Source organism: Vombatus ursinus, unplaced genomic scaffold (assembly GCF_900497805.2).
Source record: "Vombatus ursinus unplaced genomic scaffold, bare-nosed wombat genome assembly UNPS02014832.1, whole genome shotgun sequence".
Lineage (NCBI taxonomy): Eukaryota > Metazoa > Chordata > Mammalia > Diprotodontia > Vombatidae > Vombatus > Vombatus ursinus.
Genome location: NW_020954610.1, coordinates 40589514 through 40605374, shown reverse-complemented (window position 1 = coordinate 40605374; position 15861 = coordinate 40589514). Strand labels below are relative to the sequence as shown.

Sequence of the window (15861 nt, the reverse complement as noted above, 5' to 3'; positions counted from 1 at the left end):
CCTCCTTGTCATTCCTCAAACTCCGCTCCTTGTTTCCAGGCATTTACACTGACCAAGCCTCCCTTCTCAATTCTGGCTTCCTTCAAGTCCCACTGAAATTCTCATCTTCTACAGGAAACCTTTCCCAATCCCTCTTAATTCTAGTGCCTTCTCTCTACTGATTGTTTCATCTTTATCATGATATAACTTGTTTGTACATGGTTGTTTGGATGTTGTCTTCTCCATTAGACTGTGAGCCACACTGGCGTATGGAGAAAAGTACATTTGTAAATAGCAAATAAGTAAACTGACTGAGGTCTGAGCATTTCCCATCTAATGATGAACATGTTCTCCATGTCTGTGGTCCTGTCTAACTCAGGGCCTCTTCAAATTTTATGGAAACTTACTACTACTATGTTGTTTTGCACGTGGGAAAGCACTGATTACCCCATCTGTTGGGTGTTTTCCATCTCTAACAATCAGTGACTTTAAAAAGAATTCACTACTGAAGTGTACAATCTTCTCAGGTAAAGTGTAACCTATTTTTGGTAAGTTTTCTTTTTTGGGGGGTAGTGTGGGGAGAAGAATAATAAAGATACAACTATGCAAGAAATAAATACCAGGCTGAAATGAAACTTGCTAGGGAATTTTAGATCGGCACAATGGAATTCCTAAAGTCCCAGTTTGGCTGATAACTTTGTTCTAGAAGACTAGTGAAAGAAGAGCAGCATGGTATAGTCAGTCAGTCAGTAAGCATGTACTAATTGTACTAAGTGCTGAAAATTTATTGTTGTTTAGTCAGATAAGATAATATTTGCAAAGTTCTTAGAACAGTACCTGGTACCTTTTTTTGTTGTTGTTCAGTTTTATCCAATGGTTGTGTCCAACTGTTCGCGATCCCATTTGAGATTTTCTTGGTAGATACTCGAGTGATTTACCATTTCCTTCTCCAGCTCATTTTACAGATGAGGAACTGAGGCAAACAGGGTTAAATGGCTTGCTCAGTCACAGAACTAGTAAGTATCTGAGGTTAGATTTGAACTCAAGAAGATGAGTCTTCCTGATACCAGGCCATCTAGCTGCCACAGTGCTGAAGACACAAAGAAAAAAAAGTCCCTGCCCTCAAGAACTTACACTGTAATGGGAGACACAACATGTAAATAACTAGGAACATATAAGATGAGTTATTGTTGTTCTTGTTATTTGATACAAGAAATATAAGGAGTAGATGGAAGGTGCTCTGAACGGAGAAGGCATTAGCAGCTGAGGGATGGGATTGGCAAGGGAGGAGAAAAATGCCTCCAGCTAGAGAAACTTGAACTGAGTCTTTAAGGAAGGCAGAGAAACTGAGAGGTAGAGGTGAAAGGGCAGACCATTCCAGACATGGCGGACAGCTAGTATAAAGATGGGAGATGGAATACCATGTCTGAAGAACTAAAATCAGGGTAGCAATGTTGGATTATAGAACATGTGAAGGGGAATAAAGAAGACTGGAAAGGTAAGAAGAAACCTGGTTATAAAGAGCTTTAAATGCCAAACAGAGGAGTTTATATTTGATTTTGGAAATAACAAAGAGCCACTGGGGTTCATTGAGCAGGGGTGGTGGTTGGGGAGTTGACACACTCAGACTTATGCTTTAGAAAAATCAACTTAATGATGAATAGGCTGACTTCAGAAAAACCTGGAAAGACTTGTATGGTCTGATGCTGAGTGAAGTGAGCAGAACCAAGAGAACGTTGTACACAATAACAGCCACATTGCATGATGACTAATATTGATAAACTTAACCCTTCCTGGCAACACAAGGATCTAAGACACCTCCAGAGGCCTTGTGATGGAAAATGCTATCCACACCCAAAGAAAGAACTATGGAAGCTGAATTGCTATTTTTTTTCTCTTCCGTTGAGTTTTGTTTCTTCTTTCTGATGGTTCCTCCTATTGGTTTTAATTTTTACTTACAACATCACTAAATGTGAAAATATGTTTAATATGAATGTAAATGTATAGCCTATATCAGATTATGCACCATCTTGGGGAGGGTGGTGGGGAGGAAGGGAGAGAAAAATTTTAAACTCAAAAGCATATGGAAGTGATTATTGATAAATCAAAATAAATTAATAAAAAAAAGAAAAAAAAAAGAAAAATCAACTTAGAAGTTAAGTGGAGTATGCATGGGAGCAGGGAGAATTGAAGCAGGGAGACCAGTAAGAAAGCTATTGACATAGTTTAGTCAAGAATTGTTGAGAGCTTGAACTAGAGCTGTGGCAATATGAGTCAAAAGAAGGGGACATATACTAGAGATGCTGTGAAGGTAAAAATAAGATGTGACAATGGACTGCATATGTGAAACGAGTGAGATTGAAGAGTGATACCAGTATTTCAAGTCTGAGTGTCTAGGAGAATGGTCATGCCCTTGATAGTAATAGGGAAGTTGGGAAGAGAAGAGAGTTTGGGGAGAAAGATAGTGATTGAGTTCTATCTTGGATATGTTGAGTTTGAGATGCCTACAAGACATCCAGTTTTAGATGTCTAAAAGGCAAATGGTGATCTATGCAGCTCAGAAGAGAAGCTAGGGCTGAATATATAAGTCATCTGCATAGAGATGATAATTGAACCTAGGGGAGGGTGATGAGATCAACAAGTGAAATAGCAAAAAGAGTAGAGAGAATAAAGATGTCTAACACAGAGCCTTGGAAGATACCTACAATTGTGAGAAGGAACAGTCAGACAGATAGGAGAACTAGCAATGTCATGAAAACCCAGAGGAGAACATATTCTGGAAGAAAAGGTGATCAACATTGTCAAATGCTGCAGAGAAGTCAAGAAGCATTGGAATTGAGAAAAGGCCATTAGTTTTGGCAATTAAGAGATCGTTGATAATTTTGGCGAGCTGTAGAGGGGAAGAGCACTGGATTTGGAACTGGAGAAACTGCATTCAAATCTTGGCTTGGATAGCTTGATAGAGCATTTATTAAGTACTTACTATGTGCTTACTATTTATTAAGCACTTACTATGCTAAGTACTAGAGACACAGGTACTAGCAAGCAAGGCAGTTCTTGCTCTCAAGGAGTTTATTTACTACCTGCATGACCTTGGACAACCCACTTATAATTCTCTGGGCTTCAGTTTTCTCATCTCTAAAATGAGAAGGTTGGGTCAGACACTAGAGGATCTCCAACGTCCCTCCCACCTGCCAATCTATTGTCCTGTGAACCTTAGCTGCAACTAACCAAGTCTTCAGGCATTTAATTCTTTCTGGCTGCTTCATGTGTATGCACAGCCTCTCTCTTTAGGCAATTCCTCTCCAGGACCCGGAAATAAGATCATCTGCTCGTAGTTCCTGTAGAGCACAGGTGTTTTCCAAAGGCCTTGCATGTGTTTACTGGCTTAGCCAGACCTTCCTGGCATTCTGGACTGGAGGATACAGCCAGGTTGATATGGCTGCAGGGTACTCAGAAAGGACATTCTATAGACACTGTTTCCCAAATTGGGTTTCTGGGAAGAGATAACAAAGTTTCAAATGTTCAATTTGTATTGTGTGAGGGCTTTTATGAAGTTTATTATAAGAAAGTGCCTATTTTCTGTAAGGTTTGCTTGGGTATAACAATTGCAGAAAGTGTCTATCGATTGCTAAGGATGGAATTGCAGTCTCCCTCTCCCCACTTTAATGAGATGTTTTTTGGTTCAGTATATTGCCTGGAAGGAGTGGTAAAAGATCAGATGACCTTAGAAGTGCTTTCCAACCTTCTGGTTCTATGATTATTCTCACTGTGTCTCTGCCTTCATAACAGGTTTGATTACGAGGGACTAGAGCCAAAAATGACATATTACATCATGCGAGACCTGGAGGCCTTGATCACTGACAAGTCATTCACTGGCCAGCAGTTTGCTGTGGGGAGTCATGTCTACAGTGTGGAAAAAACAGACAGCTTTGAATATGTGGACCCTGTGGATGGCACTGTGACCAAAAAACAGGTACTGGATGGGAGTCAAGGCATTGAGGAACGTTGGGGAATAAAGTTCATTTGATGTGTCTCAAATCGACAACCACTTCCTTTTTAAGGAAGACTTCAATTCTGTAATTCAATTAAATAAACATTATGCATATGCTGGGTATGTGGGAGAGATATAAAGTCTAGATAATGTGGTCCCTGTTTTCATTGGAGTTTATTGTGTAATGGATAGAAAGCATTCTCAAATAAACATGATCAATCAATCAATCATAAGTATCTGTTATGTACCAGACACTGTACTAGGTGCTGGGGACATGAAGATAAAAAAAAAAAGAAGATGAAACAGTCCCTTCAAGGAGCTAACACTCTTTTGAAGGAGATATGATGTATATACATAAGAATATGCATAACAAATATATGCAAAGTAAATACAAGGTAGTTAGTGAAGGAGATAGTTAATACATAAATGCATAAGAGGGTGTAAGCAAAGCATTTGAATGTGATCCTGATGTGAAAAGTCTTTATTGACATGGGGCACCTGGGAAGGCTTTCAGGAAGAGCGTATATTTGAGGGACTCTTAGAGGGGTGGCTAGAATAAGGAATAGGAGGATAACGTAACTGGGATAGGGTAAAAAGAGAAGCTGAGAAGGACAAATAGTGAGTAAAAATAAGATGGAGGGAAATTCACAAATAGTAATTTTAACTTTGAATGTGAATGGGATGAACTCATTCATAAAAAGGAAACAGATAGCAGAATGGATTAAAAATCAGAATCCAACAATATATTGTTTGCAAGAAACACATTTAAGAATGAGAGATACACATAGAGTTATTTGAGATGCAACTTAAAGGATGGGTAGAAATCCTATGGGAGAAAAAGTAGTGTAAGGGCCTAGGGGTACGGAACAAGCAAAGGCACTTAGGTAGCTAAGTAATACAGTACATAGAGTTCTGGAGCTACAGTCAGGAAGGCCTGAGTTCAAATTCTGTCTCAGATACTTCCTGGCTGTGTGACCCTGGGTATGCATTTAACTTCTCTCTGCCTCAGTTTCTTCCACTGTGAAACAAGGATAATAATAATAATGATAATAGCACCTACCTCCCAGGATTGATGTGAGGACGAAATGAGATAATATTTGTAAAGCACTTTGCAGCAGCTGTATAAATGCTAGTGATGCTGCTGCTGCTGCTGCTGCTGCTGATGATGACAGGAGGACATTAAGCAAGTACAGGAGAAATGAGTCATTTGGGTTGGCTCGAGTTAGGGAATGGGGGCAATATGAGCTGAGGATGGGAAGGTAGGGAGGACCAGCCTAAGGAATTAAACCTCATTCAGTAGGTAACAACGAACCTTTGAAGGTTTTGTTTTTAGCGTTAGAGTGACATGATTAGCTCCACACATACAAAATATGAGGCTGGAAACAGTGGGAAAGACATAGGTGGGGAGGGGGGAAGAGGAGGAAGTGTGAAGGTGAAATAACCTGTTAGGAGACTAATAGTCCCGGTGGGTAGTAAAGGGATAGGGTGTCCATACTAAGGCCTAAGGTGGTGGCAGTGATGATAGAGAAGAGATGGGGGTGAGAATGACTGAAGGGGCAAAATTGAGAGGATTAGATAACTGGTTGGATCTGAGGGATGAAGGAGAGGAGAGGGTCAAAAATATCATTAATAATAATAGCTACAGAATTATTAAAAAAATATTAATAGCTAGCATTCGTATTTATACTATGAAATATTATGTTTTAGGGCTTGCAAAGTCTTGTCCTCACAACAACCTTTGTGAAGTGGTTATAGTGAATAATAGGGAAACTATTACTGTCCCCATTTTATAGATTAAAAAACTGAAGTTGAAAGTAGTTAAATGAATCATTTTCCCAGCATCAAAGAGCTAAGTAAGTATCTGAGGCAGTATTTGAGCTCATATCTTTCTGTTGCAAGGTCACACAGGCAGTAAATGCCATAGGTGAGTTATGAACCCAGGTGATGCACACTGAGTCTATAGTAAGGCCCCATGCTACCTTATAAAACATACAAAGTTAGTTGCACGACCAATCTATTTTCCATTTACTGCACTCATCATAGGATCTTAGGTCTAGAGATGGAAGGGACCTCAGAGTTCATAATAACAGATAGTATTTATATAATAGTTTAGTATTTGGAAATCATTTTCAACGTATTATCTCATTTGGTCTTTACAACAACCCTGGGAAGTAGGTGCTATTATAATCCCCATTCTAGAGATAAGAAAATTGAAGAAGATGGAGGTTAAGTGACATGCCCAAGGTCAAGCAGCTAGTAAGTTTCTGAGGCAGGATTTGATTTGAGCTGGAAAGGACCTCAGAGGTGAGAAGAATGTTGTTGTTGTTATTGTTTAGTCATTTGTCATGTCTAACTTTTCGTGACCCCATTAGGTGTTTTCTTGGCAGAGATACTGGAGTGTTTTGCCATTTCGTCTACCAGCTCATTTTACAGATGAGGAAACTGAGTCAAATAGGGTTAAGGTCACATAGCTAGTAAGAGTCTGAAACCAGATTCAAACTATGAATCTTCCTAACTCCAGGCCTGGCACTCTAACCACTGTGCCATCTAGCTGCCTATGTGATAATAGTAGCCGTACATTACTTTAGGGTTTGCAAAGTGTCTTCCATATATTATCTCATTTGATCCCCTGAAAACCTTGAGGTACTTTTATTATCCCCATTTTAGAGATGAGAAAATTGAAACAGACAGAGTTTAAGCGATGTGCCCAAGGTCAAACAGCTAGTAAGTTTCTGAGCCAAGATTTGAACTCACGTCTTCCCAACTCCAAGTCTAGCACTTATCTACTAGGCCACTTAGCTGCCTTATAGCACAATTCCACCCTACCCCTTTATTTTACAGATGAGGAAACTGAGGCTCAAGCTAGTTAAAGGACTAGTTTAAGGTTACTCGAATAGCATCAGAGGTAGAATTTGAACTCAGGTCTTTCGATTCTAGAGTCAATGTTCTTTCCATTGTACCAGGCCCTAGAACTGGTACCAAAACTTTGCCTCTCCCCTACATTGTAGCACAGGCCCAGATCAGGTGACAAAAATATCATAAAATCCTGATATACAGCCCCTTCATCTATTTTTTACATGATGGAATTTTTTTTTTTTTTTTTTGCTTTTTGGTGAAGCAATTGGGGTTAAGTGACTTGCCCAGGGTCACACAACTAGTAAGTGTCAAGTATCTGAGGTCAGATTTGAACTCAAGTCCTCCTGACTCCAAGGTTGGAACACTATCCACTGTACCACCTAGATGCTCCAACATGATGGAATAATTGAGATGATATTGAAACTGAAACCACACTGATTTGAGACTTTGCTCTAGAACCACAAATAAAACTTGTGGAAAGAGCTGGTTAGGAAGGCAGCAAATCTGGCTGTAGCAACCGTACTCTTTCCCATGGGCTGACTCATAAGGCACAGTTTCTCAAACAAGAGGCCATCTTTGGTCAGCCTTATTGATTGTACTCCAATGGTTCCCAACGTGATGAAGTCCTATCTATTGACCCACAGGGAAACTCAAATAATCAGAACTGTGCCCTGTGGGGAAACATGGTAAGACTGCCCCTGGTACCCAAATTTGAGAGGAGCAAGCCCTACAGGGACGATACTGACTACATTAACGGACAGACAACATGGCTTAGTAATAACTAAGATTTGTTCAGGATGTCCCAGAAGTCTTAGTACCATTTTAAGCTACTAAAGATTGTTATTGTTCAGTTGATGTCCAAATCTTTGTGACCCCATTTGGAGTTTTCTTGGCAAAGATACTGGACTGGTTTGCTATTTCCTTCTCCAGCTCACTTTACAGATGAGGAAACTAAGTGACTTGCCCAGGGTCACATAGTTAGTAAGTGTCTGAGATCATATTTGAACTCAGGTCCTCCTGGCTCCATCTTTGTCAGTTTAAACAAAGAGTCTGAAAATGACTGAACCACAGCAACCTCATGGCTCCAGGGTCAGCCATCTATCCACTGGCCACCTAGCCGCCCTCTACAGACTACCCTAAAACTTTTGAGACACCGTATAGGGTGCTTTAAAGTTCGCAAAGCACTTTACATAGATTATGTCATTTGAGCATCATAACAACCCTAGGATAGATCCTCTTATTCCCATTTTACAGATGGGGAAGATAAGGCTGAGGAGAGGCTGACTGAACTTGTTCAGGGTCACATAGCTAATAAGTGTCTGAGGAAGGCAGTCACCAAGTAGTTATTAAGAACCTACTTTGTGCCAGGCACAGTGCTAAGTGCTGGGGAGATAAAGAAAGGCAAAATACAGTACCCACTTTCATAGACCTCGTAGTTTAATGGGAGACAACATGCAAACAGCTATGTACAAAGATTGGAAAAGTGTGTGTGCATTGTGGGCAGAGGGGAAGGTTCTAAAGAGCTTTGGATACCAAACAGATGTTTTCATATTTGATCCTGGAGGTGATAGGGAACCATTGAAGGTTATTGAGGTTAAAGCAAGTTAAATGACTCATCCCAAATCACTTCGTGTCAGAGGTAGAATTTGAACCCAGGTCTTTGGCAGGAGTGGTGGTGCTGACATAGTCATACCTGTGCATTAGGAAGATCACATTGACAGCTGAGTACAGAATGGCCTGGGGTTGGGCAGACACTTGAGGCAAAGAGGCCCATCAGAAAGGTATTGCATTTGTCCAGACTTGGGGTCATGAAGTACTGCACCAGGACAGCAGAAGTTTCAGAGGAAAGGGATGCCCCTTTCAAGATATTGTATGTGGGGGGGATGAGAGGGAGTGAGAACATGAGGATAGCACCCAGGATGTGAACCTGAGAGGATAATGGTGCCCTCCATGGAAATAGAAGAGGGAAGGGTTTGGGGATGGGAAATAATAGTCAGGATTTATATAGCACTTTAAGGTTTGCATTTGGTATCTCAAGTCTTCCTGACTTTGTGACCATGGTGGTTCTTGAATTCTTGAGTCACGCATCCTTTCAGATCTTTCCATGAAGGAATCTACAACTTCTCTCTCTATGCAGTGATTTGTGAAACTGGGGCAAGAGGCCAGGTCAAACGATCAAGTGTGAGGCCAGGCTGAGATTGCCTTTTATTAGCTCCTGGCTTGGGCCTGGGGAGGTTGACTGGGACTCAGCAGCTGTGTGCCATCTACTGCTTCCCTTCCCTTACAGCATGCCTGGGCGTTCCTGATTCCCTGCCAGCACAATATGTGATAGCCAATTTCTGTGTGTGTTCCTCATGAGAGGTGGAGGCAGGCTTCCGTATACCACAACCCTGGCAATTGGAATATTACTTCATTTTGTCAAACACCCTCTAGACCCTACCAAAGGGAGGAAAGGACTAGTCAGGAGTCTGGCAGCTGTGCTTTACTGACACTAGCTTTTGTAATGGTCTTGCCTTCATAACATGTAGGAAACAACTGAAAATATTACACTGTAATTTTCTGCTGAGTTTTGCTTATTTATTGGGCATGGTTATCACTGAACTGCCTGTGGGAGCATTTTTAGGCTTGCTCTACAAACAAGACCAATTTTTTCATCCTTCTATAGGTTAAGAAAAGTTCTGTCTGAAATCTCCAAGTTCCAGTCCTTCTTGTCCATTTGCCATAAGCAGAATGGATGAAGGTAAATGAATTATTGTGGATTCCAGGCCTTTCAGAAAAAAACTGAAGGATAAAGGTGTAGTCACTGACATTTTTTATCTTGTCTTGTTTCTTAATATATGTCCAGGTGGTTCTTCTCAGTTTCGAGTTTCAAGATAAAGACTGATCAATGGTCTTGATAGACCATAGGAGTGGGGAACCTGTGGCCTTGAGGCCATATGTGGCCCTCTAGGTCCTCAAGTGTGGCCCTTTGACTGAATCTTTTTGTTCTGTGAAGTTTGGATTCAGTCCTTGAGGACCTAGAGGGCCACGTGTGGCCTCGAGGCTGCAGGTTCCCCACCTCTGAGTCTCTTGTTCTTCCCTTTTGTCAGTATAATTCTATCAAAGACATTTCCCTTTCATAATGCTTTTTCTTTCTATAGACCCTTCTATCACCTGAACAACTAAGCTTCACTTGCATTTCTATTTTTTTGGTCACATACTAGCATCTCTATGATGACTTTAGGAGATTGGATTAAATTGTCTTTTGGAGTAAGTAACACCAGTGTGGGAGAAACTCTAAATTATATTGGCAGGGTGAAAACTTGATAATTGAAGCATGTATCTGCTTTATTTAGCCTTTGCTCTGAGTCCACTATTATTTGGTGGGGGGAGGTAATTTCTTTTACACATAATACCTCACACTCTTGCTCTAGAGATTAAGAAAAAAATTTTTTTAATTTGGTACCTATTAAGCTTTTCAATTTTCAATTTTTTTTACTTTCATACACATTTTTTTATTCTAAAATTAATATTCATACCCTAATTCACCATTATCCTAAATTATCTTTTTCCCACCATTTAAAACAGAGTTCCTCCTTCCTTTTCACTCTGGGTCTCCAATCCAACTTTAGGTAACTTTATTTTGACTCTGTACAAGAGTTAAAAAAGAGAAGTAGGATCCTTATAATATTTCTAAAATCATATGTGGTTTTAGTTCACTGTTGAAACAAGGTGCTTTGTAAACCTTAAAGTGCTAGAAAATATTAGTTGTGATGATCATGGTGGAGACTTAAAAACTTCCTTTGAAGGGATTAATCTTTTCAAAAATTTATTATTTATTTTTAAACATTTTAAAAGTTTTTGAGTTCCAAATTCTCTCCTTCCCCTTACCTCCTCCCCTACCCATTGAGAAGGCCAGCAATATTATATAAATTATACATGTGAAGTCATGCAAAACATATTTCCATAATAGTCATGTTGCAAAAAAAAGAAGAAAAATGGAGAAAGTGAAAATATTATACTTCAAGTTGCATTCAGAGTTCATCAGTTTTTTCTCTGGAGGTGGCTAGCATTTTGCATCATGAGTCCTTCAGAACTGTCTTGGATCATTGTACTGATCAGAGTAGCTAAGTCTTTTCACAGTTGGTCATTATTACAATATTGCTACACTATGTACAATGTTCTTCCTAGTTCTTCTCACTTTACTGTGCATCAATTCATATAGGTCTTCCCGGATTTTTCTGCAACCATCCCTCTCATCATTTTTTTTTTGGGTGAGGCAATTGGGGTTAAGTGACTTATCCAGGGTCACACAGCTAGTAAGTGTTAAGTGTCTGAGGCCACATTTGAACTCAGGTCCTCCTGACTCCAGGGCCGGTGCTCTATTCACTGTGCCACCTAGCTGCCCCAATCATTTTTTATAGTATGACATAGATTAATAGTATTCCATTATAATCATATACCACAACTTGTTCAGTCATTCCTCAATTGGTGGGCATCTCCTCAATTTCCAATTCTTTGCCACCACAATATACATATAGGTCCTTTTGCTTTTTCTCTTAAAACTCTATTTGGGATTCAGACCTAGTAGTGGTATTGATGAGTCAAAAGGTATGCTCAGTTTTATATCTCTTGGGCACAGTTCCAAATTGCTCTCCAGAGTGGTTGGATCAATTCACAACTCCACCAACAATGTATTAGTGTCCCAATTTTCCCACATCCCTGCCAATATTTATTATTTTCCTTTTCTGTCATATTAGCCAGTCTGAAAAGTATGAGGTGGTACCCCAGAGTTGTTTTAATTTGCATTTCTCCAATCAATAGTGATTTAGAGCATTTTTTCATATGGCTATAGATAGTTTTGATTTCTTTCTCTGAAAACTGCCTGTTCATATTCTTTGACCATTTGTCAATTGGGGAATGACTTGTATTCTTATAAATTTGAGTCAGTTCTCTATATATTTGAGAAATGAGGCCTTTATCTGACTCACTTGCTCTGAATATCAACCCCCCCCCCCCCCCCCAGGTTTCCTGCTTTCTTCTTATTTTGGCTGCATTTATTTTGTTTTTACAAAAACCTTTTAATTTTATGTAATCAAAATTATCCATTATACTTCCTATTATCCTCTCTATCTCCTATTTGGTCATAAACTCTTCTCTTATCCATAGATCTGACAGCTAAAATTTTCCCTGCTTCTCTAATTTGCTATTACCCTATATATTTCCCATTTTAAACTTATCTTGACATATGGTGTGAAATGTTGGTCTTTGCTTATTTTCCACCAAACTGATTTTCAGTTTTCCTAGCAAGTTTTTGTCAAATAGTGAGTTCTTACCCCCAAAGCTTGGATCTTTGAGTTTATCAAACACTAGATTACTATGGCCATTTACTGCTGTGTATTGTGTACCTAATGTATTCCACTGATCCACCATTTTATTTCTTAGCCTGTACCAGACGGTTTTGATTACTACCACTTTGTAATATAGTTTGAAATCTAGTACTGCTAGGCCACCTTACTTCAGATTTTTTTTTTCATTGATTCCTTTGATATTCTTGACTTTTTGTTCTCCCAGATGAATTTTGTTATTATTTTTTCTAGATCTACAAAATAATTCTTTGGTAGTTTGATTGGTATGATGCTGAATAAGTAAATTAATTTGGGTAGAATTGTCATTTCTTATATTGACTCAGCCTACCCATAAGCAATTAATTTTCTCAAATTGTTTAGATCTGTCTTTATTTATATGAAAAGTGTTTTATAATTGTGTTCATGTAGTTCCTGGACTTATTTTGGCATATAGACTCCCAAGTGTTTTATTTTGTCTGCAGTTATTTTAAATGTAATTTCTTTTTCTATCTCTTTCTGCTGTATTTTGATGGTAATATATAGAAATGCTGGTGATTTATGTGAGTTTATTTTATAGCCTATAACTTTGCTGAAGTTATTAATTGTTTCACCTAGTTTTTAGTTAATTCTTTAGGGTTCTCTAATTATAACATCATGTCATCTGCAAAGAGTGCTAGTCCTGTTTCCTTATCGCCTATTCTTATTTTTACCAATATTTTTTCTTATTATTGGAATAACTAGCATTTCTAATACAATATTGAATAATAGTGGTGATAATGGACTCCCTTGCTTTACCCCTGATCTTTTTAAAATGGGAAGGCTTCTATTTATCCCTGTTACAGATAATGCTTGTTCATGGTTTTAGATATATACTATTTATAATTTTGAGAAAATTCCCATAGATTCTCATGATTTCTAGTGTTTTTAATAGGAATAGGTGCTTTTTTCTTTATCTATTGGGATGATCATATGGTTTTTTGTTATTTGTGTTACTGATATGGTCGATTAAGCTTATAGTTTTCCTAATATTGAACCAGCCCTACCTACATTTATGGTATAAATCTTACCTGGTCATAGTGTATAATTTTTATAATATATTGCTATAATCTCCTTGCTAGCATTTTATTTAAAAAATTGTATCAACATTTATTAGGGAAATTGGTCTATAGTTTTTCCTTTCTGTTTTTTCTTCCCCTGGTTTAGGTATAAAAACCATATTTGTGTCTTAGAAGGAATTTTGCCTCCCCCCCCCAAAATGATATAATATTGGGATTACTTGTTCTCTAATTGCTTGTTAGAATCCACTTGTAAATCTATCTGGTTGGTCCTGGAGAATTTTTCTTGGGGAACTCATTTATGGCTTGTTTAGTTTCTTTTTCTAAGATAGGGTTATTTTAGTATTCTATTTCCTATTTTGTTAATCTGGGCAATTCATATTTTGTAATTATTCATTCATTTCATATATATTGTCCATTTATTGGCACATAATTGGGTAAAATAGCTCCTAATATTTGCTTTCATTTCATCTTCATTGGTGGTGTATATACCCTTTTCATTTTTGATACTGATAATTTAGTTTTCTTCCATATTTTTAAAATCAAGTTAACCAATGATTTATCTATTTTATTGCTCTTTTCACAAAACCAGCTCCTAGTTTTATTAGTTCTACTTTATTCATCTCTCTTTTGAGTTTCAGGATTTCTATTTTGATGTTTAATTAGAGATTGTTAACTTGTTCTTTTACTAGTTTTTTTAATTGCATGTCCAATTTGTTGATCTGTTCTTCCTTCCTTCCTTTTTTTTTCTTTCTTTCTTTTACAAAACACTTTCAACACAAATAAAGTCAGATCTAAATAATTGGAAAAATATCAGTTGCTCATGAGTAGGCTGAGCTAATATAATAAAAATGACAATTCTTCTTAAACAAATTTACTTATTCAGTGCCACACCAATCAAACTACCAAAAAAATATTTTATAGAGCTAAATTATCTCTCCTTGATTCATTTTCCAGGTCAGTTTTTTTTTTCTGATGAGATATTTCACATTTTCTTTTATTTTTTCATTCTTTTCACTTGTTTGTCAGTGTTTAATTGTTTCTTGATATCTCATGGAGTCATTAGTTTTTACTTTCACAGTTCTAATTTTTAAGGAATTATTTTCTTCAGTGAGCTTTTGGACCTCTTTTTTTTTCCAGTTGGCTAATTCTGCTTTTTAAGGAGTTCTTTTCTTCATGAATTTCTGTACCTCTTTTAACCTTTGGCCAATTCTGTTTTTAAGGTGTTATTTTCTTCAGTATTTTTTGGTGCCTCTTCTACCAAGCAGTTAATCCTTTTTTTTCATAATTTTCTTGTGTCACTCTCATTTCTTTTCCAGACTTTTCCTCCACCACTTGTATCTCTTTCTTTAACATTTCCAGTAATTCTTGTTGGGTTTTTATTTAATTTGCATTTTCTTTGAGGCTTTTCTTGTAGATGTTTCCATGTTGTCTTCTTCTGAGTTTGAGTCTTGATCTTCCCTGTCATCATAGTAAAATTTTATAGTCAGGTTCTTTTTTTTGTTGTTTGCTCATTTTCCAGTTTATTTCCTGATTTTGAGCTTTATGTTAATGTTGGACTCTACTTATGTGAAGATGAGGAGGCATTCTCCCAAGTTTCAGGCAATTACATGCTGCTGTTTTCAAAGCCTATTCTTGATGTCTGTAAGTTTTCAGTGCTTCCAAGGTGGTGTGATCTGGAGAGAAGTATGGTCACTGCTTTCCTGTTCTGTGCTCTAGTCTTTACCCAGGAAGGACCCCTGATTTTTTGCAGCCACAAGGGCTAGTGGTCCTCTTTGCCTTGGAACTGCAGCCCAGAACTGTGTATGGGCAATGGATTTGTCCAATATTGTCTGGTCCTGCACCCTATAACAGCTCAGGGTCCCTTGTAATCTTTTTCTGAGCAGCTATCTGACTCTTTTACTATATCTGGGTTGAGATCTCCCAAAGCTGTTGTTGCTGTCACAGCCACCTCCAGGGCTAGTGTTGCCAACACATGTGCTCTGGGCCAACCCTCACCCTGGTGTCACAGATTTCTCCTTTCGACCTCCTAAGCTGTCTTGGGCTGGGAAAATGTCCCACCCAGACCTTTTATTGTCTATGCCTCTCCAGAATTCATTTTGATGAATTATTTTAGAGTTGTTTTGGAAGGGAGTGTTGGGAGAATTCAGGTGGATTGCTGATTCTACTCTGCCATCTTTGGGACTGTCAGGGATTACTATTAATGGAGATTTGTTTTTATGAATGTGTTCAGTGTATAGAATTGATAAAAAAAATTCTCTTGTACTGTAATGTAAAAAAGCAACATGACATAATGGATAAAGAGCCAGATTCTAAGTCAGGAAGACCTGGGTTCTAGTCTTATTTCTTATACTTACCAAGACCCAGGGCAAGTTATTTAACCTTACAGTACTCTAGGTATCTCTAAGACCATGAGTTAGAGAACAGTAACTTATCTGCATTGTTAGAAAGAGTTTCATAACTGAGAATTCCTTATACTAATGAAATCACAAGTTCAATATAAAAAAAAATATGAGGTATATTTTGATGCCTTGACATTTCAATGCATTTTTCTTCTGTTTTCTTTAGCTGTTTTATGGCAGGCTAATTGCTTTGGTAGAGCTGAGACTGATTCTCTCATTTATTCCATAACCACCCCCACCCTCTTTCT

The 15861-nt window shown here is 38.1% G+C and overlaps 1 protein-coding gene across 1 annotated transcript in view; it reads left to right on the top strand.

The window, feature by feature from the left end:
• The window catches only part of PGM5 (phosphoglucomutase 5), a 214070-nt gene that overhangs the window by 147880 nt on the left and 50329 nt on the right, over positions 1-15861 (top strand). The window contains exon 9 of the mRNA XM_027839610.1: positions 3772-3955. Coding sequence (XP_027695411.1) covers positions 3772-3955 — 184 coding nt within the window. The remainder of the gene's footprint in view (positions 1-3771; positions 3956-15861) is intronic.